This window comes from Equus caballus, chromosome 4 (assembly GCF_041296265.1).
Source record: "Equus caballus isolate H_3958 breed thoroughbred chromosome 4, TB-T2T, whole genome shotgun sequence".
In the NCBI taxonomy this organism is placed as follows: Eukaryota; Metazoa; Chordata; class Mammalia; order Perissodactyla; family Equidae; genus Equus; species Equus caballus.
This window is the reverse complement of record NC_091687.1, coordinates 3,890,109-3,916,142: the sequence shown is the minus strand read 5'-3', so window position 1 is coordinate 3,916,142 and position 26,034 is coordinate 3,890,109. Positions and strand designations below refer to the sequence as shown.

The window sequence follows — 26,034 nt, the reverse complement described above, 5'->3', positions numbered from 1 at the left end:
ATGTAGTCATTTGGAAAAACATCCGTTTCCTCTTTAAGATCCATCATCCAGTCTTGCTGGGAACTCGTTAATTCCTCAAACCTTTACTGCACACGCCCTGCAGGGTGTGGGGACGAACAGGATGAGTCCTGTGGCGCCCCTTTCTACAGGAGCCCAGGTCCATTCCACCTCGACACCTGTCTCAGCTTTTAGTTATCTCGTTCGTCTGTTCCGTGTTTTGTGTCTTCTCCCCAGACTCTGAGCTCCCTGAGGACAGCACTGCGTCGTGCTGTCCTCGCTGGTGCATCCTGGCACTCAACCTAGCATCGGGCTCACACTGGACTCGATAAAGGCTAGTGTTTTGGGGATACTAAGATACCTGTGAACACAACAGGTCAAGGATAAAAGCTGTGATGACACAAGTATACCCCAAACTGGGTACAGACAGAAACATTATAATTTGTTGTTGCTAGGCAGAACTTTTCAAAAATGATTTTTAAAAGTAAAATATGCCTGGGCCAGCCCCAGTGGCCTAGTGGTTAAGTTTGGCATACTCCGCTTAGGTGGCCCAGGTTCAGTTCCCAGGCACAGACCTACACCATTCTGTTAGTGGCCATGCTGTACTGGTGGCCCACATACCAAAAAACAGGAAGACTGGCATGGATGTTAGCTCAGGGTGAATCTTCCTTAGCAAGAAGAAAAAAAAAAAGTGAAATATGCTTACTACAGAAAATTTATATACACAAAAAGAACCCCCCAAAAAAAACAGAAACAAAAAAACACCCTTAATGTTGCTCCTCAGAGATAATATCTGTTAACATTTTGGGATAAATCTTTCCAGATCTATCTATCTGTCCAAATCTATATATTTCTATATTTACAAAACAAATACATAAACTACTTACTTGGGCACCAAGAAGTCCTTCTGTCATGGCTGGATTTTCAGACAAATTCAAAAGCAGTTTCAAAACTTGAACCTGAAGTAAGAACAAGACGGTTTTATTTCGACCAGGAAGCGTGGATTTTCTCTCCCTGGCAACTTCCTCTCATCACGTCCACGTTTCAAAGTCCTGCCTCTGCTTCAAGGCCTGGCTTGCATTCTCTCCTCTCACTTCGTCTTAGATGGGCTCCCTCCGAACCCCCATCCACTCTCAGTGCACGCTCCACACAGCAGTGCTAGTCAAACCTTCTTTTCCCAGTCGCCCTGCTCGGGAGACGGAACACTGTGAATGTCTTCACTACCCGCCCCACACCTAACTCGTGGTGACCTAACACGTGTTACATAAATGGTCTTTATCACGATCACTGCTAACTGAAACAGGATCTTGGTATAAAAAAGGAATCTGTGAAAGCTCAGTTTATTTCTATTTAAAGTATGAAAATTTCAGAACAGTTTGGTTACCAAGACTAAATAGATAACAACACGGCCCTTTTCTTTTTAGTAAGTTACTAGGAATCTTTGAGCTTATCTCTATTATGTGGAAAATGTTTTACGATTATTTAAACAGGCAGTGATATAAATAATCAGCAAACAAATGTTAACTTATCGGCAACTAGCTAAAATATTGGCCTTCTTACCACTTATAACTGAAAAGTCAGTAATAACATTCACAGAGAGCTCCACCTTTAAAAACAAAGGTCAGGTAAAACTATACCTTTCTACAGGATACTTGAAATTACAAAAGGGAGGAGCACGGAGGGGTTGTGACGTCAGGAAAACGTGACAGGTGCTCTCACTAGACCTGGGAAGGAACCCCGACGTCTATTTTACAAAGTTTTCCCTCATTACAAGGGCATTTTGTGTTTACCATAGAACATTTTTTTAAAAGTACAGAAAAGCACAAAGGAAAAGGAAATTTACCCATATTCCCATGACCAGAAGATTTTGGTGTTCTCTTTCTGGTCTAAATGCACGTATTCTATATATGCACATATTCCGCTCATCATGTTGTATGAGTTCCATTGTTTAAGGAGGAGGATATATAGCTTTGCTGAAGTTTATTGTTTTTTTAAATTACTTTAAAAAATTTATAAAATTAATACCCGGGCACGATAAATTTCAAACAGTGCAGAAGGGAACAAGGTAAAAACAAAAGCCAGCATGCTGTCTGCCCATCCCCCTCCCCAGGGGAAACCACGGGGGACAACTTCTCGGGGACAACTTCTCGTTTCAGACAGACATCCTCTCTAACTGATGACCTCTCAAGGGAGAAGAGTAAAGCCGACCTCCGACCTCTCTCTAGTGTACTCCCTGAAGGTCACGGGCAGACCTGGTCTGGCCTGACTGGCTGTCACCAACACCAAGAATAAGTGTCAGCAATAAACACTTGTCTCCAACGTCAGTGAAGTTTTGATTAGGAAAACAGGGACAAAGTTATGAAATAGGACGCTCCTGAACCCATGCAGTCACTGGAATTGAAGAGGCCCCAGCAGCCAATGAGGGCAGGTTTACAACCAGGGAATCGTAACAGCAATAGCCACCGAGCCTCCTTAACTAAATTCCACGTTGCCATGCTCTCTAGAAGGGAGTTAAATGTGAGGAGAAAATACAGAGTACAGCTAGAGATTAAACGGCTGTATGTGTTTTGGTTTGAAACCATATTAGGTCCCTGTTTTTCTCTTGTCACATGTGCCACCTTGTGGTGACTCCAGGACACTTCTTTTAAGCCACTGGTTTTCTTTGCTCTCACGGCAGATGCAGCAAACACAGGTTTCTTCACATTAATCGTCCACTTTTGTATTTAGTTATGAATCCGTGTTGTACTTAAAAGGTTATTATTATAGTACAGTGAGATCATTTATTAAAGATAAGATTTTTAAAAGTCATTTTGGTGATAATTTACTAAGAAAATTTCTAAAATGGATACATTTTCCCACTTAGAAATGGATTAGTATCCAAAAGTTCATTTGCAAGTTGGAACTTTCAACTCACTTTTTATGGAGAAACAATGTTATAATTCATGGGTAGTTTCCCAGACAGACCAAAAAAGCAAGTTCTCTATCCCAGAAATAGTTTACTAGGCAATGTAATGGAAAAACAAAACAGAACATACTATTGTGGTGTGAGTCACCTCTGAAAAAGTCATAAAATCTATCACAGCACAGACCACATCTGAGACAGACCTCCGAGGCCCCCAAGAGCCTCGCCGGGCTCTGAACTCAGCCTTCCTCTGAGGTTCTGGGGCAGGCAGCTGCAGAAAAGGCCAATGAGAGCTTTCTCCTACAGCGGTGACACCATGGGGTGGAAGGAAGGGGAGCTTCCACGGGGCCTCAGGGGCTGCAGTTCCCATGCTCCACTGGAGAGAGATGGCGATGGCAGCACACATTCTGGAAATGGCCTACGGACGGAGCAATGTTGCTAAAATATTACCAATATGATTATGCCATTTAATTCGGAAGGTCTTTAGATACATCTTGGACCAGACCCAAATAAGTCTGGCTACTGGGAATGTGAAAGGCCCATATAAAAACATCTCAGAACAAATTTTAAAAGAACTATAGCGAGGGTCTCCTGTGATCACAACTTCATAACTTCAGAAATAAGTTCAGTGACATCGAATACTGGGAGTATAGCTTCACGTCTGGTCCTTTGAAAATGCTCGTGCATTTTTCTCTCACCTGTGCCAGTTAGACAGAAATAGTAAAACCCTCTGTAAGGGTTTCTAACGAGCTTGACCCAACTTTCTCTCTTTCGTGAGGGACATCGCCTTGAGCGAGGTGACTTGTGAATTCCATCCCAGTCTTAAGCTTCGTGCAACAGCTCTCCATTCTTTAAGTCCTAAGTGTCCTCACCTTGGTGGGTCCGTGTCCTGTAAGCAACACGTGGAACAGGTCTGTAATGTAACTGGAAAGCAGGTGCTGGTGGTCATTGGTAACCGTCATGTTTGTCAGCAATCTCAGTCCGGCCAGCTGCACGGCAGAGTTCAGGGGACCAGAGAAGACGTCCTCACAGACTTGATTGATGTATATCTAAAGGCGATGGGGGGAAAAATAAGCATCTGAGACTCTCCCAAATTCTTCTATCAATCAAAAAGTTTCTTTTCTGTGCCATGGAGGAGAACAAGTGTTCAGGAGGAGACTGGCTCCTCAGAAAAGATGACATTTCTATCCAGCCCTCAAACTTTGGTGACTTTTTTTTTTTTTTTTAAAGCTGCCTTTGTTAATGCCAGCACTGTGCTGAGCATTTTACAAACAGACCTCACTCGATCCTTAAGACAACTCTAACGAGGCAGATACTTATGGTCATTTTATAGACAAGGACCTTAACGTCTGCAAGGAGCCTGAATCCCCTGCCCAACATATGCCAGCTGGTGGGGGAGCTGTTCCTACTCCAGAGACCATGCTCCCCACACCCGTGGCCTCTCATTTTGTTGGGTGCCTCCTGACTCAGTCTACCTTTCTGTGTCAACTGGTCCGGACACAACAGGATTAAGGAGGAACATGTGTGAGGCCGTGTTGTATCACGGTAAGTACCTTAACGGTAGGGTCTAGGAGCGACACCATGTTAGAAATAAAGAACAGGGGGGCAAAAGGAAACGGAAGTCTTCTTTACGGTTAGTTCTATCAAAAGTAAGCACAGGCAAAACGCTACGTGGCCCAAGGTTCTTCTTATCCACCTAGGTATATGGGCATGTAGGACCTACTCCTTCATAACGCTATTCACCACCGCTGGCAAAACGTAATGAGATGCCGGCCGGCAGACCTCCTGCTTCACACGTGACAGAACTAAACCCAGCAGGACGGGAAGTTTTCTGAAACTCTATGTTCTATGTCTGGCCATGATCTTTCCACCTGGGAAAAATTATGTCTAGCAGATAACTGGTATTTACCTAACCAAAAATCTCCACCAAAAGTCCTGACTGGTAAGAAAATTTTCCTAATATAAAATGCTTAGTAATTACCAACTGTCCCATAAGCCAGTATTAATTTTTTAAAACTATCCAAATGTATCCATGTTACCATAGAAACTAAAGTAATGGCAGTAAAGCAAAAAGACATTAAACTTTCAATCTGGTTTCAAGATCTAAATGATATTTACAATTCAACTGGCTCTTGGTCATAATTTCATTACATATCCATACTTTGAAAAAACGGCATTTCCTTAGCTCTTTATAAATCATGTATTTCCATAAGATGCTGATGACTTTCAAAGCATTTCCTAAAATATGCTGAGCATTTACATCCTTATTATCTCTGAATCTTTTCACCATTTCAGTTCCAGTAATGAGATTACCCAATGGGCAGCTCAGTGAACCCTGAGGTTGTGCCCACGTCTCCTTGCTCCTTTCTTGTGGAATTTCCTTCCTGCCCGACTCTACCTGTAGAAACCTTACACGTTCTTAAGAGGCAGGTTGGACTCTGCTTTTTACAGAAACTTTTTTTTTTTAAAGATTTTATTTTTTCCTTTTTCTCCCCAAAGCCCCCCGGTACATAGTTGTGTATTCTTCGTTGTGGGTTCTTCTAGTTGTGGCATGTGGGATGCTGCCTCAGCGTGGTCTGATGAGCAGTGCCATGTCCGCGCCCAGGATTCGAACTAACGAAACACTGGGCCACCTGCAGCGGAGTGCGCGAACGTAACCACTTGGCCACGGGGCCAGCCCCTTTACAGAAACTTTTTTGATGAGATCTCCTCTGTCTGTGTACTCAAGGATGTTTCACTTATATCTTTCCTTAAAATACTGCATCATGTTCTGCCTTGAATTACAACTATTTAGGGACTTGCCTTATCCTTCTTTTGTTGTTAGTGTCCTGGAGTCGATTCCAACTCCTAGCGACCCTGTGCACACAGGGCGGAACCCTGCCTAGTCTTTCTGTGCCACCCTCTCACCTTCTGGTGTCACATCAGACATGCTCCGCTGCTATTCATGGGGTTTTCACGGCCAATTTTTTTCAGAAGTTGGTGGCCATGTCCTTCTTCCTAGTCTGTCTAGTCTGGAAGATCCACTGAAACCTGTCCAGCATGGGTGAGCCTGCTGGTATTTGCAATACCGGTAGCAGAGCTTTCAGCTTCACAGCAACACGAAGCCGCCACAGTATGACAACCGACAGACAGGTGGTGCGGTTCCCTGACAGGGAAACGAACCCAGGCCATGGCGGTAAGAGCACCGAATCTTAACCACTAGACCACCAGGCTGGCTCTCCCTCCTTCCAGCTTTCTTAAAACAAGAGTTAATCATGTTCATTTCTAAACTGTCTACCACAGAGCGGGAGCTCAATAAATGTTGCAATAATATCATTTCCTAATTCACTGTATCTTTCTGCGGATGTCATCTGACTCTGGCCTGGTTCCTTTACCAAACTCAAATTAAACGGAACCCCAAATTCAAAAGTTCACTGCCCCTCTTACTGGCTGGTTCAGGTCCCTCCGTCTTCTGCTTTATTCTCCATTAAAAAATGGTCAAAGGACCTGAACAGACATTTTTCTAAAGAAGACATACAAATGGTCAACAGGCACATGAAAAGATGCTCAACATCACTGATCATCAGGGAAATGCAAATCAAAACCACCATGAGGTATCACCTCACACTTGTTTGAATGGCGGTTATAAAAAAGACAAGAGATAACAAGCGTTGGCGAGGATGTGGAGAAAAGGGACCCTTGTGCACTGTTGGTGGGAATGTAAATTGGCACAACGCTATGGAAAACTACAGAGGTTCCCTCCAAAATTAAAAATAGAACTACCAGATCCCAGCAATCCCACTTATGGGTATTTATGTGAAGGAAATGAAATCAATGTCTCGGGGAGCTATCTGCACCCCCATGGTCATTGCAGCATTATTCACAACAGCCAAGACATGAAAACAACCTAAGTGCCCGTCGACGGCTGAACGGATAAAGATGTGGTGCATACACAATGGAATATTATTCAGCTATGAGAAAGAAGGAAATCCTGCCACTTGCAACAACACGGATGGACCTTGAGGGCATTATGCTAAGAGAAATAAGTCACACAGAGAAAGACAAATACTGAATGATCTCACTTACATACAGAATCTAAAAAAGCTCAACTCATAGAAAGAGAGAGTAGAATGGTGGCTGTCAGGGGCTTGAGGGGTGAGGGAAATGGGGAGACGTTGGTCCAAGGGTACAAACTTTCAGTTATAAGACGAACAAATTCTGGGGATGTAATGTACAGCGTGGTGACTACAGTTGATAATACTGTATTGTATATTTGAAAGTTGCTAAGAGAGTAGAGCTTAAATGTTCTCAACACAGAAAAAAACAGGTAATCAGGCGAGGTGATGGAGGTGTTGGCTAACACTATAGTGGTCATCACTTCACAGTATATACGTTTTATCCGATCATCACGCCGTACACCTTAACCTCACACAATGTTATACGTCAATTATGTCTCAATTAGGCGGAAAAAAACCCAAGGTAATTCTTGGCCATAAAGTTAATTTCATTACTTACTTTTTTGTTATTTTCTCTTTCATTTATAGATAACTTTACACATTTGTGACTTCAGATAATTTACCTTTATCTTGATTTGATTTTCAACATTCACACTCAGGTTATTCAGTGCATTTAAAGCTTTCTCTTTAATACTGTGGTTGGGACTGTTGATTTTGCTTCCAACAATTGGAATACCACCCAATTCACGAATGATGACCTAGCAGACAGAAAAAACAGGACCATGACTTCAGTATACATCTCCTTCGACTGAATTCTTTGCATCCAAAAAAAGAATAAATGACTCTTTGGAAATACCTTTCCCATATACAATCTGTAATCCCTATTTTTTTTTTTTTAAACATTTATTTATTTTTTTTCCTTTTTTCTCCCCAAAGCTCCCCGGTACGTAGTTGTATATTCTTCGTTGTGGGTCCTTCTAGTTGTGGCATGTGGGACGCCGCCTCAGCGTGGTCCGACGAGTAGTGCCATGTCTGCGCCCAGGATTCGAACCAACGAAACACTGGGCCGCCTGCAGCGGAGCGCGCGAACCTAACCACTCGGCCACGGGGCCAGCCCCTGTAATCCCTATTTTTTAAAAAAATTTACCATCCATAATATTATAGGTAAAGAAAATCAATTGAAAATAAAATTAAAATATGTGATTATATAAACTACAGCATGGAGATATAAAACAAAAATGTGCAGAGCTACTGTAATGATCTCAGAGCAATCTACAAACAAAATTATTTTACTCTGAAATAAGTTACATGACTCCTCTATTAAAGGCAAATTTGGAAAAGTATGATGGTATAGAATACTAAAGTAGTTTTGCTAAAATGTGTTCTTTGGAACACTAATCCCTCAAGATGTTAACAGATGTTCCGTTAAATAAAGGGTGGTTTCATGGTTAAGCGGGAGAAACTCCAGGTGTTAACAACAGTGAACGTGTTTCTTTATTGTGATGCATCAATGTTCATATGCACGGGAATCTCCGAGAGGGGTGGACCGAATATGGTATTTCTATGAACTGTACACAAAAAGAGGGTCACCTTTCAATGGGTAACATCTTGCAGAATTGGAGTTCCACCCAATTTGAAAAATGGTGCCCAAACTTCCAAAAGAAAAATAATCTGAGGATTTCTCACAATCAATTGCAACACTATGTATTATGAGCCTTCGGCCCCAACACTGAAAGACACGTCAAGTGGCTTCAATTCTTACACAAAAAACAAGAGGAAAATGACTACTGTCAGGTCAAACCATGACATTCTATCAGAAAAAGAAAAAAACAGCATCTCGCCATCATCGGGTTTTTACCAACCGCTCAATACCCTCCTCTGCTGTTAAGGGTGGGCAGAGCATTGGGAAAAAAGAAACTTTCCCTCTGCAATTCCAGGTTCTGCCCAAGGACCTGTGGTTGCTAGAAAATGGCATTTTTTCCCCATTGTACTGTTAAAGCAGATCATGGCACTATAATTGATGATGAGGCACTAACTCATTACCAAAGAAAGCGCTTGTTCACCATTGACTACTGACCCACTCCAACTACAGTGTGTTTCAGAGGGAAATAAACTACGGCATGGGAAACACCCCAGTACAGGCATCCAAGAAGTCAGCCATCATCTGTTGCTTCTGTTTGCCTGGCACCCCTCTTTCCATGGGGGCAGACACGGCACGTCCTTTATCCCAGATAGTCCCTGCTAGGCCTGCTCGTCAACCGTGTTCACATCCATCCTTGCTGTTGGGCTGTGGGATGCTCATGTGAGCCAGGCCTTGCTAATCATAGTCCACAGGGCCTGGACCCAGTGACTGATCCAAAGGCTTGGCACTTAATCCTAGCAGAACAACTCTACCTTTTGGATCCTGAGTTACCAGGATGGAGGCTTGAGAGGCCAGCGGCTTTCTTTCTATCCCTGTGCAGAAAATCTCTGTGTAACCAGACAGACAAAGACCAATATACAAAAAGAAGCAGGGCTAAGCAAAGCCAAGAGAGAAAGACAGCGCTCGGACAACGCTTTCTGTAACTTTGAACTGTATTCTCTCCCATCTGAAACCAATGCTGTCCTAGGATGTCCAAGTTAACTGAGCTCCATATTTTCCCTTTTGGGTTTAAAATAACTTAAGTTGGATTCTGCCACTTGCTACAGGAAGAATGTGAGTAAAACACAAACATTCTTTATTGCTCCCTAAAAATCTCTCGAGCTTTAGAGTAAAGCTTACCATGATGGAGAAAACTGGACTGAAATAAAGTACAAATTCAAAATAATTTTGCATCCATGACAATGTTAACAGAGGGCATTAGCTGAAAAAAAACTACAAAATTTTCACTCTTTCTCCCAGGGCGGGGAGGGCAGAAGGAAGCACTCAAATAGAGCTTGTTAGTCCTGGTGCTGTCGCTTCCTGTAGAAGCCATTTACATTGGTTAGTGCTTGTCAGAGCGTGGTCCAGGGACCATCTGCATCGGAACCATCCTTGTAAGACCTACACACAGTGTAAAGCACATACTCACGTGTCAGGTGCTCTCACTGTTCTACTGCAGCACTGCGGAATTTTAAATAACCAAAAAGGCCATGGAATATAAGTGTAGATTAGATACACTTATTACAAATGTGACGTCTGTGACCAACTTCATAGGGATTCGGAATCTTATGAATAATCATATTACTATTAGGCTATGCTTTTCAGAAGTAAACAAACATTACGCCGTAGGTATAAGCAGTTACATTGTAAAGATGAGGACACTGAGGCTGTGGGAGGTTAAGCCACTTCTCAGGGCCACAATGACTGCTGGTGTGTAAGAACGGGAGGACGCTGTTTGCTGAGACTAGGGTATGGGCACACCTCAGATACTGGGGCTTCAGCTCCAGACCACCCCAATAAAGCGAACCGTGCAGTAAAGCAGGTCACACAATTCTTATGGTTTCCTAGTGCATATAAAAGTTACGTTTACGCTGCACTGTAGTTTATTAAATGTGCCATTGCGTTAGGTCTAAAAAAACAATCTACGTACTTTAAATTAAAAATATTTTACTGCTAAAAAATGCTAACCATCCTCTGAGCCTTCAGTGAGTCATGCTCCTGCTGCTGGAGGAGGGTCTTGCCTCGATGTTGATGACTGCTGATTGATCAGGGTGGTGAGTGCTGAAGGCTGGGGCGGCGGTGGCAATTTCTTACAATAAGACAACAATAAGTTTGCCACATCGACTGACTCTTCCTTTCATGAACGATTTCTCTGTAGCATGTGCTGCTGTCTGACAGCATTTTACCCACAGTAGAACTGTGTTCAAAATTGGAGTCAATTCTCTCTAATCCTAGCGCTGCTTTATCAACTAAGTTTAGGTAATGGTCTAAATCCTTTGTTGTCACTTCAACAGTCTTCACAGCATCTCTACCAGGAGGAGCCGTCATCTCAAGAAACCATTTTCTTTGCTCATGCATAAGAAGCAATCCCTCAACTGTGAAAGTTTTATCATGAGATTGCAGCAATCATGTCACATCTTCAGGCTCCATTTCTAATTCTGATTCTCATGGTTTTCCCACCACATCAGCAGTGACTTCCTCCACTGAAGTCTTGAACCCCTCAAAGTCATCCATGAGGGTTGCAATGAACTTCTTCCAGACTCCTGTTAATCTTGATATTTTGACCTCTTCCCATGATTCATGAAAGTTCTTAATGGCATTTGGAACGGTGAATCCTTTCCAGGTTTTCAACTTACTTTGTCCAGATCCATCAGAGGAATCACTATCCACGGCAGACATAGCCTTACAAAGTGTATTTCTTAAATGAGACTTGCACGTTGAAATTACTCCTTCAAAATCCACGGGCTGCAGAATGGATGCTGTGTTAGCAGGCATAAAAACATTAATCTCATTGCACATCTCCATCAGAGCTCCTGGGTGACCAGGTACATTGTCATTGAGCAGTAATATTTTGAAAGGATTCCTTTTTTCTGAGTCATAGGTCTCAACAGTGGGCCTAAAATATTCAGTAAACCATACTGGAAACATACGCTGTCATCCAGGCTTGTGGTTCCATTTATTAAGCACAGGCAGACTAGATTTAGCATAATCCTTACGGGCCCTAGGGTTTTCAGAATGCTAAATGAGCAGTGGCCTCAACTTAAAGTCACCAGCTGTATTAGCCCCTAACAAGAGAGTCAGCCTGTCCTTTGAAGCTCTGAAGGCAGGCACTGACTTCTCCTCTCTAGCTGTGAAAGTCCTAGGTGGTATCTTCTTCCAACACAAGGCTGTTTCGTCTACACTGAAAATCTGTTGTTTAGCGTAGCCACCTTCACGCATTATCTCAGCTGGGTCTTCTGCATAACTTGCTGCAGCTTCTACACCAGCATTTACTGCTTCAGCTTGCACTTTTATGTTATGAAGATGGCTTCTGGTCCTTAAAGCTCATGAACCACCTCTGCTTGCTCAGACTTTTCTTCTGCAGCTTCCTCACCTCTCTCAGCCATTATGGAACTGAAGAGAGTTAGGGCCCTGCTCTGGGTTAGGCTTTGGCTTCAGGGAACGTTGTGGTTGGTCTGATCTTCCATCCAGACACTAAAACTTTCTCCACATCAGCTATAAGGCTGCTTCACTTTCTGTTCAGTGGTGTGTTCACAGGAGTAGCACTTTTAACTTCCATCAAGAACTTTTCCTTTGCATCATAACATGGCTCACGGTTTGGCACAAGAGGCCTAGCTTTTGGCTTATCTCGGCTTTTGATATGCCCTTCTCACTAAGCTTAATCATTTCTAGCTTTTGATTTAAAGTGAGACGTGCGAATCTTCCTTTCACTTGAACACTCAGAGGCCATTGCAGGGTTATCAATCGGCCTAATTTCACTATTGTTGTGTCTCAGGAAAGAGGGAGGCCAGAGGAGAGGGAGACAGTCAGGGGAACGGCCCGTCAGAACACACACACTTACTGAGTAAATTCACCGTCTTATATGGGCGCGGTTCATGGTGTCCCAAAACAATTACAGTAGTAACATCAAAGACGACTGATCACAGATCATCATAACAAACACAACAATGATGAAAAAATTTGGAACATTGTAAGAATTACCAAAATGTGACACAGAGACATGAAGTGAGCAGTTGGCTATTGGAAAAATGGCGCCAACAGACTTGCTTGATGCAGGGTCACCACACACCTCCAATTTGCAAAAACTGCGCTCTCTGTAAAGCACAATAAAAAGAAGCACAACACGAGGAGGTCAGCCCGCACTGACCTGGTTAGCCGAAAAGGCTGCACTGTTACCCAGAGTGACCAGAGCTCTTTCAATAATGACAGGATCCTCAGTCGACTCCAGCAGGTAGAGGAGTTTCTGGAGCTGTTCAGCATTTAGGACGTCATCGTAGGAGCCGTTGGTCAAGTCTTCTGCATAAGAAGAACATTGTTTAAAGTTCATCTACAATCAACATGAGATTTTAAAAACGTAAACACAACATCGGAGGCATCCTCTGATGCCAGGCACCGAGGTGAGCACTTTACGTTCTTTATCTCATTCAGTCCTCAACTAATCCTAGGAAGGAAGAAGATATGGTTACAATCCTTAATTTACAGATAGGGAAACAGGCTTACCGACATTAAGAAATCAGTCAGTGCCACTTGGTACTTCTCTTTTAGTATGGTACCGAATGTACACAATATAAACCCCTAATGCTGATTGCATTTTCTGTTTCTTTTAAAACTCGGGTACACCCATCCAGTGGAACACTTGCCTATAGGCACATGTTAATTAAGGAATAGGATGTGCATTCAGCAGAGCTTTTCTGATCACAATTTTAAGAGCACCTCAGGAAGGAGAAAAGGCTAGGGGAGTAACCCAGTCGTGTTGCTGGTGTGGCGTTTTTGTTTGGTTTATATGAACAAGGCCTGATGTCTGGGATGCCAGCACAACAGTCCTGCAGGGGGTGATGGCAAAAGAAACGCTGTCATTTTGAGTAAAAACTAGAGTCGTTAAATGCTGGATCTGCTCCGTGACGTTCAGAATTTGTAGCTCTAACCTTAAAGAAACCCTCTTTACAGAACTCATCACAGGAAAAACTGAAACCATTTTTATTACACTATTATTGTGTTATAAATATAGAACAGGATGCCTTAAAAATGAAACTGTGACTACAGGTCAGACAGTGCATGTGTCCACAACACACGGCTGGGAGCTGGGGGACAGAAGGCTATACAATAAATAATAGTTACTGCATGACGTCACAACTGGACTTTTTCATTTTTAAAAATATTTACCAAATTATTAAAGCTGGTTATCTTTGGGGGCTGGGATTACAAGTGACTTTCATCTTCTACCCTGTGCTAATAAGTTCTTTCTGATTTTATTTCACAATAAACACGTATTATTGCTGCAGTGAAAATACTGCAGTGTGCTGCTTAAAGAGTTAACGTGAAAGCTATGAGAGAAACGGACAAGCATTGATTATGGGAACCAGTAAGCGATACGATGTTCCGAAGAAGGACAATAAGAAATCAGCTGTGAGGAAAATCTAAAAAGCTAAAAAACCCAGCAGATTCTCTCTCCCAAATTGTATTCACAGGACCTCTGGACCCTGCCCTCACGCCTGAATCCAGAAAAGGCCTCATTTACACCTTATGAAACAGGGTTTCACCCAGAGAATACATCAAAACATAAATGAAAGAATGACAAAAATGTAGATTTTTAGAAAGGAAAGAACTTGGGATTCACTCAAACGTCTGATTATACACACAAGGAAACTGAGGCCAGGACCATTCGAGGATTTGCCTAGAGTCAAAGCTGGCAGCAGAGACCAGAGAGACAAAAATATAAAGTCACTGGCAGATCACTTGAGCACTTCTTGGGTCTCAGTTTCCTCATCTGTCAAGTAGAAGGGTTGGTCTAAGAGGGTACCTGGGTCAAAGGCTCCTCCACAGCTCCGAAGTTGCACGATTTTACATACACACTGCAGAAACAGGATAAATTTAATTCGTCCATACTCCCAAGATATCTCAAAATCCTATTACTTCCTCACATATTTTCCTACAGAGCCACTTAAAAGAAAGCTTTATAGATATAGAAATTATTTACAAACAGCCAAATAAAGTTTTATAGGGAGAAGTGTCAGATTACAGGATCTTCCCCTGAAGGGAGGAGGTGCAGGTGACGGCTGGAGGGAGGCCCAGGCTGAGGAGCTGGACGGTCTAGTTCGGATCCCAGCTAAGCGACCTGCCAGCTGAGACTCCATCTCGCTCAGCCTCAGTTTCTTCATCGATTAAACGGGAGTGAGCAGTGCCTACCTGAAGCAGTTGTGTGCCTAGACTGTGAAGGTCTGGTATCTTTTAGTTATTACTTTTATTAACAGGACACGTAGCTGGTTAATAACAAAACTGGCTCCAGAATCCAGATCTTTCCACTCACGGTCTATTCCTCTTTCCTCATACCACCTTCCTCTCAATCTATTAAAACGACGAGCCTCGTTTAAACTGAGTAAATAAATCTTTGAATTTTTAATAAGAACCATGTATTATGTTTTCAGTAAAGAAATAAAAAGCTTAAAGCTCCGAAGACTTTGGAGGATGGGGATCATCTAACTACCAGCTTCTCCACTGGTGAGTTTCTGAACTAGTACCCAGGCGAGGCAGTCAACACGTGTCCTGGCTCTCCGCTGAGCTTTGCGCCAACACCACTGTGAAAGGATTTTAGGTTCAGTGGCCCGCCATCTCCTCGAGTAAGGGGAGGAGAAACGACAATTCTGAAAGGAAGTGAAAAGTGGCTACCAAATAATAACACTATGGCAAGATAAACTGCAAGATAACTGTTATGGTACACAGTCATTCCGACCAGGAACACCATATGCTCTCCTGTTGACGCACTTACGTCCTTCATCAAAATGATCTTCATGCAGGTTTCTTGCTAACTGTATTCCTAAAGTTTGGATAGCCATCACGAACAAAATATTTTCAATGAATTTTTTCAAGTAGTTACTGCTTGTATCCAAAAAGCTATTGTTTGGGTACCTTTCTCTTGCATTCACATTACTTTATTGAAGTCTTGTTGTTTCCAAAAGTTATTCAGTTGATTGTCTTGGATTTTTCCAAGTCAATTATCATGTCATCTACTAATTATAATTTTGCCTCCTTTTTAATAGTCATGCTTTTTTCCCTTGTCTTCTCCAGCTAGTCATGTCTCCAGGACAGTACTGAATAAAGACTTGTGACCGCAAATGCCCTTCTCTGGTTCTTGAATTTAGTAAGGATGCTACTAGTGTTCCATCATTAAATAGGATGCGTGCTTTTGGTTTTTGATGGATATTCATCATCAACTTAACATCTCCTTCTGTTTACTCCTAATTTTTGCAAATTTTTATCAGAAGGGATAATATTCAAATGCCTTTTTACTATGAGGTCATCATGCGTTTTTGCTTTTAATCTAGTAATGCAATAAATTACATTAATATATTTCCCAATATGAATCCCGCTAAAGATTCATTTGGCCTTGGTATATTATTACTTAATCCTGTGATGGATCTGATTTGCTAATATCTCATTTAAAATTTTTATATTTTATTCATAATTGAGACAGATTTACAGTCTTTTCATGCTGCCCCCGTCAGGTTTTAGTATCAGGCTGTTGAATGAGCTGAGACTATTTCCTTCTTTTTTAATGCTCACGAACAGTCTTAACAATATAGGAATTACAAATTTCTTAAAGTTTAAGACGAAAGGCTGTCCAGTTCTGGTTCCGGATGGTGATGTGGGAATGTCCTGAATTTACCTCACTAGACCGACACATTGAATCTACAGATACACACGAAAAAACTTCCTCTGAAAGAGATCCAGACACTAACTGACGACTCCTACACATCGGGCAAATGAGGAAAAACACATTAAAATGGGTAGGAGAGGTTGAGACCCGGTCTTGCCATAAATCCCAGCCCTGGGGCAGCGACACACAATTGGAAGGGAACTCACAACTCCCAGCTTCCCCCAAGGAGAGAAGGGCTTGAACCCCACATTCTGTACCCCAACTTTTAAGACTTCCACCTGACAAAGACACCAGACAGTGGGTCCCCAAAACATCTAGCCAACGGGGCTTGCATACACAAGACCCACAAGGCTATAGCAAATTAAGAGAGTTCTTAAAGGGCTCGCACAGACTCACCACGGCTAACCACCCAGGGCCCAGCAGAGGCAGCACAGGGAAACCAGTTTTTCTGCGCAAGAGCCCTATGTGTTTATCTTAATGGCTGTAGCCTGAAGGGCAGGCTTCTTTTTTAACAGACATCAAGGGGCCAAGAGCAATACTCTCCAGAGATGGGAAGGCCAGGTGGGTGCCATTTTGTACTCTCCCCGTCTTGCTCCAGGTAGCTGATAGCTTCCAGAAAGGAGCTTGTGCACATGTCCGGCACTCCGGTTTTTGTGGCTGCGGCCGAAGGGAGTCCCTCGGATCACCCAGCTCTGGTGGCCAGAGGGGCTTATGTTCACAGGTTCAAAGGGACAGTAGCAAACAAAAAAACAGCTCTTAACTGGCTGTCACCCCAGGGCTCAGCACAGAGAGGGAAGACAGAATCACCCATCTCCCAGTCCTCCCCTGAAAAAGGTCTATTGGCATACTTTAAAAGCTGCTGCCTGAGGGCCTGATTTCCAACAAACCTGCATCTAGGTGCTGACTTTTTCCCATCTGGGACACTGACAGGTCTTGCCACACTCTCAACTTCTGGGAGCTATTCAAAATAAAGCAGGCTGCTTGGACAACACAACAAAGTTTGAGAGATAACCAACAGCTGGGGCAGGGTTGAAAAGAATAGGCTCATCTCCAAGACCACTCCTTCAAGACCAGGAGAGGTGGCTGTTCGGCTAATACACAGAAAACAACACGGAGAATCAAGCAAAATGAAGACGCAGAGGAACATCTCCAAAGGAAAGAACAAGATAAAGCCTCAGAAAAAAATCCTTAATGAAAGGGAGATATCTAACTTATCGGATAAAAAGTGCAAAGTAATGGTCATAAAGATGCTCACTAATCTTGGGAGAAGAGTGGATGAACAGTGTGAGAATTTCAACAAAGAGATAGAAAACGTAAGAAAATACTAAAGATGAGTCACAGAGATAAGGAACACAATAACTGAACTGCAAAATACACTAGAGGGGTTCAACATCAGACTAGACGAAACAGAAGAAAGAATCAGTGAACTTGAAGACAGAGGCGTGGAACTCACCCAATGAGAGCAGTGTGAAGACAGCTTAGGGGACAACATCAACGTTTGCATTACAGGGGTCCCAGAAGGGGAAGAGAGACGGAAAGGGGCAGAAAAATTATTTGAAGAAATAATGGCTGAAAACTTGCTTAACCTGGAGAAGGACAGACATCCAGATCCAGGCAGCCCAGAGAGTTCTAAATAAGAGGAACCCACACCAAGACACATTATAATTAAAATGTCAAAAATTAGAGACAAGGAGAGAATCTTAAAAGCAGCAAGAGAAAAATAAGAAGTTACATACATGGGAACCCCAATAAGACCATACGCAGATTTTCCAGCAGAAATTTTGCAGATCAGAAAGGAGTGGCACTAGATACTCCAAATGCAGAAAGAAAAATACTGCCAACCGAGAGTACACTACCCAGCAAAGCTGCCCTTCACAAATAAAGGAGAGAGAAAAAGTTTTCCAGACAAGCGAAAACTGAAGGAGTTCAGAACCACTAGACTGAACTTATGAGAAATGTTAAAGGGACTTCTTGAAGCCAAAACGAAAGAGCGCTAATCAGAAAAGGAAACGTATGAAAGCACATCACACTGGTAAAGATAAATATACAGTTAAATTCAGAATAATCTAATGTTGTAACAGTGGTGGGTAAATCACCTATAAACCTAGTATGAAGGTTACAAGACAAAAGTAATAAAAATAGCTATTAATCACAATAATTTGTTTAGGGATACACAAATGAAGAGATGTAAATTGTGACATCAGAGACTTAAAATGTGTGTGTGGGGAGTAAAAATGTAGAGTTTTAGAATGTGTTCAAACTTAAGTTATTAACTTAAAATAGACTGTTATAAAAGATGTTTTATGTAAGCCTCACGGTAACCACAAAAGAAAAACCTAGAGTAGATACACAAACAATAAAGAGAAAGGAATCCAAGTATGCCACTGCAGGTCATCAAATCACAAAGGACGAGAGCAAAAGAAGAAGAGAGGAACAAAGTAATTTCAAAACAGCCAGGAAACAATCCACAAAAAGCAAGAAGTCCACCTATTAATAATTACCTTAAAAGTAAATGAGCTAAGTTCTCCAATTAAAAGGCACAGAGTGACAGGATAAAAAAAAAAACAAAAAACAAGACCTAACTCATAGGCTGATTCTGATAACCAATTATAACATATGGAGGGTTATTTCACAAAACCAAGCAATTCTTTAACACCAGCTGGGTGTCCTACAATTCAACTCAATTCTGAGACTGTCTACCTGGAGACAGCATCAGATCCTGGAGGTTAGGTGCTCAGTCCTACCAGACTGCCCCTGCCCCACTTCAGAAGCCAATAGCCAGTTCTGGTTGTCACCTGTGCTTCTGGTCAACCAAGTAGAGATAGAAGGTTTCAACAACTCCGTCTTGGGTTTGATTAATTTCCTAGAGCGGCTCACAGAACTCAGAGAAATATTTTACTTACTAGGTCACTGGTTTTTATAAAAGGATATAACTCAGGGACAGTCAGATGGAAGAGATACACAGGGCGAGACATGGGGAAAGGGCGTGGGGCCTCCATGCTCTCTGAGTGTGCCACTCTCCCCCAATCTCCACGTGTTCACCAACCTGGATACTCTTCAAGCCCCATCCTCTTGGGTTTTTATGGAGGCTTTACTACATAGGCATGTTGATAAAATCATTGGCCATTGGCAGTTGATTCAACCTCTAGGCCCTCTCGCCCACCCAGAGGTCAGAGAGGTGGGACTGAAAATTCCAATCCTCTAATCACATGGATCACAGGGTTGGCCCTATTGGCAATCAGCTCCTGTCCTTAGGTGCTTCCCAAAAGTCACCTCGTTAACATAACAAAAGACACCCTCATCACTCACATCTCTTAGGAAATTCTGAGGGTTTTAGGAGCTCTGCGCCAGAAATGAGGACGAAGACCAAATATATATTTCTTATTATAAATTACAATATCACACCAACTATATGCTGCCTACAAGAGACTCACTTCAGCTTTAAAAACACACACACACAGCGAAGGGATGGAAAAAGATACTACATGCAAATAGAAACTATGAAAAAGCTGGGGTAGCTATACGTATATCAGACAAAATAGATTTTAAGACAAACACTGTAACAAGAGACAGAGAAGGTCATTATATAATGATAAAGGAGGTCAATCCAACAAGAGCATATAACACTCATAAATATTTATGCACCCAACACAGGAGCACCTAAATATATAAAGCAAATGTTAACAGACCTAAAGGGAGAAACAGACAGCAATACAATAATAGTAGGGGACTTCAACACCCCACTTTCATCAATGGCTAGATCATGCAGACAGAAAAATCAGTAAGAAAACACTGGACACCTTAGGCCAGAGGGACTTTATAGATATATATAGAGAACACTCCATCGAAAAACAGCAGAATACATATTCTTCTCAAGTGCACATGGAACATTCTCCAGGATAGATCATATGTTAGGCCACAAGACTTTTTTTTTTTTTCCTGAGGAAGGTTAGCCCTGAGCTAACTACTGCCAATCCTCCTCTTTTTGCTGTGGAAGACTGGCCCTGAGCTAACATTCATGCCCATCTTCCTCTACTTTATACTTGGGACGTCTACCACAGCATGGCTTTTGCCGAGCAGTGCCATGTTCACAGCCGGTATCTGAACTGGTGAACCCTGGGCCATCGAGAAGTAAAACGTGCAAACTTAACCGCTGTGCCACTGGGCCAGCCCCCACAAGTCTTAATAAATTTAAGAAAACCAAAATCATATCAAACATCTTTTCCAATCACAACAGTATGAAACTAGAAAGCAACTACAAGAAGAATAACTGGAAAATTCACAAATATGTGGAGATTAAACAACATGCTACTAAACAACCAATGGGTCCAAGAAAAAATCAAAAGAGAAATCAAAAAATACCTTGAGACGAATGAAAACGGAACTACAACATATCAAAACCTATAGGATGCAGCAAAAGCAGTTTTAAGAGGGACGTTTATAGTGATAAAGGCCTACATTAGGAAATGAGAGAGATTTCAAATAAACAACTTAACTTTACACCTCAAGGAACCAGAAAAAGGAAAAACTAAGCCCAAAGTTAGAAGGAAGGAAATAACAAAGATCACAGCAGAAATAACTGAAATAGAGACTAGAAAGACAATAGAAAAGATCAACGAAACTAACAGCTGGGTTTTCTTGAAAAGATAACAATGACAAAGACTCCCCAAGAAAAAAAGAGAGAGGACTCCAATATAAAATCAGAAATGAAAGAGGAGACAGTGCGACTGATACCACAAAAATACAAAGTATCCTAAGAGACTACTAGGAACAATTATACTCTAGCGAATTGGACAAACCAGAAGAAATGGATAAATTCCTAGAAACACACCTACCTACCAAACAAACCTACCAAGACTGAAATCATGAAGAAATGGAAAATCTGAACAGACTAATTACTAATAAGGAGATTGAATTAAGGATCAAAAACTTGCCAATAGACAAAAATTCAGGACAAGATGGCTTCATTGATGAATTCTACCAAACATTCAAACAAGAGTTAACACCAATCCTTCTTAAGAGTTTCCAAAAAAGAAGAGGAGGGAACACTTCCAAACTCATTTTACAAGACCAGTACTACCCTAACACCAAAATCAGACAAGGACACTACAAGAAAAGAAAACTACAGGCCAGTATCCCTTATGAATATAGATGCAAAAACTCTCAACAGAATATTAGCAAACAATACATTAAAAGGATCATACACCATGATCAAGTGGGATTTATTCCAGGGATGCAGGGATGGTTCAGCATCCGCAAATCAATCAATGTGATACACCAGTAACAAAATGAAAACTAAAAATCACATGATCATTTCAATAGATGCAGAAAAAGCACCTGACAACATTCAATATCCATTCATGATAAAAACTCTCAACAAAGTGGGTATAGAGAGAATGGGCCTCAATGTAATAGAGGCCACATATGACAAGCCCACAGCTAACATCATACTCAATGGTGAGAAAGCTTTTCCTCTAGGATTAGGAACAAGACAAGTATGCCCACTCTCACTACTTTTATTCAACACAGTAGTGGAAGTCCTAGCCAGGGCAATTGGGCAAGAAAAAGAAACAGAAGGCATCCAAACAGGAAAGGAAGAAGTAAAACCCTATTTGCAGATGACAAGATATTATACAGAGAAAACCCTAGACTCCACCAAAAGACTCTTAGGATAAACAGATTCAGCAAAGCTGAAGAATACAAAAATCAAGATAGAGAAATCTGTTGTGTTTCTACAGATGAATAACAAACTATCAGAAAGAGAAATTAAGAAAATCCCATTTACAATTCTATCAAAAAGAATAAAATATTTAGAAATAAATTAACCAAGGAAGTGAAAAACCTCTGTGTTGAAAAGTATACGACATTGATGAAAGAAACTGAAGATGATACAAATAAATGGAAAGATATTCCATGCTCATGGATTGGAAGAATTAGTATTGTGAAAATGTCTATACTGCCCAAAGCAATCTACAGATTTAATGCAATCTCTATCAAAATTTCAATGGTATTTTTCATAGAAATACAACAAACAGTCCCTAAATTTCTATGGAACCACAAAAGACTCTGAAAAGCCAAAGCAACCTTGAGAACAAAGCCAGAGGCATCATATTTCCTGATTTCAAAATATATTAACAAGCTATAGTAATCAAAACAACATGGCACTGGCATAAAAAGACACATAGATCAACGGGACAGAATAGAGAGCCCAGAAATAAACCCATGTATATATAGTCAATTTACCACTAAGGAACAAGGAATATACAATGGGGAAAAGATAGTCTCCTCAATAAATGGTGTTGGGAAAACCGGAGAGCCACATGCAAAAGAATGAAACTGGACCCTTATTTCACACCATACACAAAAACTCAACTCATAATGGACTAAAGCCTCGAGCATAAGACCTGAAACCATCAAACTCCTACAAGAAAATTTAAGCATTAAGCTCCCTGACATAGGTCTTGGCATGATTTCTTGGATTTGACACCAAAAGGAAAAGTAAAAATAAACAAGTAGGACTACATCAAATAAAAAGCTTCTGCACTGCAAAGGAAACTATCAATAAAATGAAAAGGCAACCTACAGAACAGGAGAAAATATTTTCAAATCACATATCTGATAAGTAAGTGATTAACATCCAAAATATACAAAGACCTCATTCAACTCAATAGAAAAAACCCCAAACAATCAGATTAAACATTGGGCAGAGGATCTGAATAGACCTTTTTTTAAAGACATGCAAATGGCCAACAGGTATATGAGAAAGTGCTCAACATCACTTATCAGGGAAATGCAAATCAAAATCACAATGGGATATCACCTCACACCTGTTAAAATGGCTATTATCAAAAAGACAAGACATAATGAGTGTTGCTGAGGATGCACAGGAAAAAGAATCCTTGTACACTGCTGGTGGGAATGTTCACTGGTGCAACCACTATGGAAAACAGAATGGAGGTTCCTCAAAAAATTAATAGAACTACATGATCTAGCAATTCCACTTATGGGTATTTTTCTGAAGAAAATGAAATCACTATCTCAAAAAGAGCTGTACTCACACGTTCACTGCAGCATTATTCACAGCAGCCGAGACACGGAAACAAGCTAAGTGTCCATCAACAGATGACTGGATAAAGAAGATGCAGTCTATACATACAATGGAATATTATGCAGCCATAAGAAAGGAAATCTTGCTATTTGTGACAACATGGATGGACTTTGAGGGCATTATGCCAAGTGAAATAAGTCAGACATAGGCAGACAAAGACTGCATGATCTCACTTATATGTAGAATCTAAAAAAAAAACAACAACAACCGAACTCAGACACACAGAACAGACTTCTGGTCGCCAGAGGTGGGGGTGGGGTGTAAAATGAGTGAAGACGGTCAAAAGGTACAAACTTCCAGTTATAAGGTAAATAAGTCCTGGGAATCTAACGTACAGCTTGGTGACTACAGTTAACAATACTGTATTGTATACTTGAAAGTTGCTAAGAGAGTAAATCTTAAAAGTTCTTATCAAAAGAAAAAAATTTTAAACTATGCGTAGTGATGGATGACAACTAAACGTGATCATTTTGTAATATATACATATATCAAATCATTATGCTGTACACTAAAACTAATACAATGTTATGTCAATTACATCTCAATTAAAAAAAAGACCCTCTGAAATCTGAGGATGCTGCTGACAAAATGGGTATTTCTCAAGTCTTCTTCAAAGATAAAGGTGTAGCTTCAGGAAGAAAGGACAGTGAGCAACTTCTTTTGTAAGCTGTCTGACCTGAAGTAACGGTGATTTGGGGGAACTGGTAAAATTACATTCAAAAGCAAGACTGTCAGTGTTCATCAGGTTGAGTCAGGATAAGGAAAAAGGTATCTGGAATCCAGGCCACCTGGCCAATTACGCATGCAGAAATATCTCTGACACAAAGACAGCAAATTAGGCTTTGTAAGTAAGGGTAAATACAAATCTTTAAAAAAAAAAAAAGATTTTCCCTTGCGCCAAAAGAAACCCTCCCCCCACTCCCTTTGCTCAGAGCATTTCCTTGAGCAAACGCATAACTGTACATCCTTTGTCTGTGTCTTTGATAAAAATGGACATCTTTTTCAAAGCTAAGTAAGCCTCTTGCCAGTTTACAACCCAAGGAAGTCTTTCTCAGGGGTTTTGGGGTCATCGGTTTGAAATGTAAACATCAAGGAAGATGGAGCCCGGATCTCCTTGTCTCTGGTTGAATTTAGGCCTCCATGCTGTAACCACCTGCTTATCATAAAGAGGCTGAGCAGTCTTATTTTCCCTCTGGATAAACGCAATGAGCTAACACAAATCGCCAGCCCAATTACCAGTGCATTTAGGATGACCACGTGAAGCAAATGTTGCTGGCAGGTCCTCTTAAGGTCAAGTTAATCTTATTTATCCTGAGAACCTGTACGTAATACGAAATAGGTTACATCTGCCTGGGTGCAAAAACGGCAGAGAATTCTGTCTTTGCAAGCCCATTGGGACACTGCCTCTGACGGGCGCAGCAATCCCGTTTAAGGCTTATTCAATAATAAGGCTGTATGGTTCTTTTCTACATTTGTAGAGAGGAGGTTCTCGGTTGGCATATTTTATTTTTAATTATTTCCCTAACAGCTTCCACTACATGAAATATTCCTCCAGAACATTCAGCAGATTGCTAAAATACTGAATGCACCAGTCAAGTTTGGACAGAACCGAATCACGCACTTGTCCACCAGGAGGATGCCTCCAGGCAAACAACCGTTCCAATGTGATGCAGACATTTATATCCGTATTTCCAGCATCTCTCTGCAACTTTTCCTACATATGGACCTCCGCGATTTCAAGGGACCTCCCCTCTCAGAGGCTGGGCCCACTCCCCGCAGAATGCCCCCCGGCGTCCCTTCTCCCAGGGTAACTGCGCAGAATTGCACCCTCTGCTCCAGGCCCTGCAACACTCGGGGTGCAGCCCTTTGGTAACACAAAGGCCGGGAGCAAGCCGTAACGGGAGAGGGCATCCGCATGCTTTGGAGAAACCTCCTCCGCTGTGACGCCGGACTCAGGCAGTAAAGTGTGGGCAATTTGCATCCCGGGACTTTGAACAAAGGAGTGGAGGCAGGGAAGCGGCTCCGAACCCTGCACCCACCCCAGCTAGCGCACGACTCGCACGACCCGCCCTCCGCCCCGGGCCTTCCTCCCGGGCTCCGCTCCCTTGCACTCGGCGCACGGGGAAGTCCCGAGGGCCCCCGGCGTCTGCAACCCCGCCCCGGGATCGCCCCCGCCCGCCCGCGGGGACCGCACGCCTCACCTGCGGACCGCGAGGGGCGCAGCCGCTGCCTGCGGCCGCCCCGGCCGCGCGCGAGCCGGTAGACGCAGTAGCAGGCGCCCGCCCCGAGCGCCAGGCCCGCCGCCACCCAGCCCGCCACCCGGGCGCCACCCATGCTGCCGGGGCCGCGGCGAGCGCGGGACAGGCACGGCGGCTCGCGGGGCGGCCCGGCCGCGGAGAGAGGAAGCGGGCCGAGCTCCGCCCCGGAAGCGGCGCCGCGACGACACAGGCCGCCGCTCCGCCCGCCGCGCGCCGGCCGCTGCCCCGGGGCGGAGCACGGGGAGGAGATGCGCCGGCTGCGCGCCCCGAGCGCACGCGCCGAGGGCGGCCGCTTCCGCCCGGCCCGGCCCGCCGGGGCGAACGCCGGCCTCGCTGCGCCCCGCCCCTCGCCATTGCCCCGCCCCTCTCCCCGCCCACCGTCGCCGGGGCAACGCCAGGACGCGCTGGTCCCTAGGCGGACGCGGCTCCTGCGGCGCCGCGCGTGGAGAGCCGGCGGGGAGCGCAGCTTCGCGCGCTTCTAGCCATGGCCTCGTTACGCACTGCCAGCCCCACGCTGAGGAGCTACTTCAAGGAGAACTACATTCCTCAGGTCTTCGAG

General features: G+C 42.8%; 2 protein-coding genes across 11 annotated transcripts in view; one reads left to right on the top strand and one right to left on the bottom strand.

The window, feature by feature from the left end:
* The window catches only part of ARMC10 (armadillo repeat containing 10), a 27,856-nt gene extending 2,063 nt beyond the window's left edge, over positions 1 to 25,793 (bottom strand). Inside the window, exons 1-5 of the mRNA XM_023638846.2 lie at positions 25,419 to 25,793; positions 12,603 to 12,751; positions 7,458 to 7,592; positions 3,772 to 3,948; positions 885 to 956 (exon numbers count right to left, since the gene is read on the bottom strand). Coding sequence (XP_023494614.1) covers positions 885 to 956; positions 3,772 to 3,948; positions 7,458 to 7,592; positions 12,603 to 12,751; positions 25,419 to 25,551 — 666 coding nt within the window. The 5' untranslated portion in view covers positions 25,552 to 25,793. The remainder of the gene's footprint in view (positions 1 to 884; positions 957 to 3,771; positions 3,949 to 7,457; positions 7,593 to 12,602; positions 12,752 to 25,418) is intronic.
* Positions 25,703 to 26,034, top strand: part of FBXL13 (F-box and leucine rich repeat protein 13) — a 210,131-nt gene continuing 209,799 nt past the window's right edge. For 9 of the 10 annotated variants that reach the window (XR_011438076.1, XR_011438077.1, XR_011438078.1 and 6 more), the window contains exon 1: positions 25,703 to 26,034. Coding sequence is in view for 7 of the 10 variants with exons in the window: in XM_023638836.2 (XP_023494604.2) it covers positions 25,960 to 26,034 (75 nt within the window). In the remaining 3 variants the exon portion in view is untranslated. The other variant, XM_070265345.1, reaches the window with a different exon arrangement.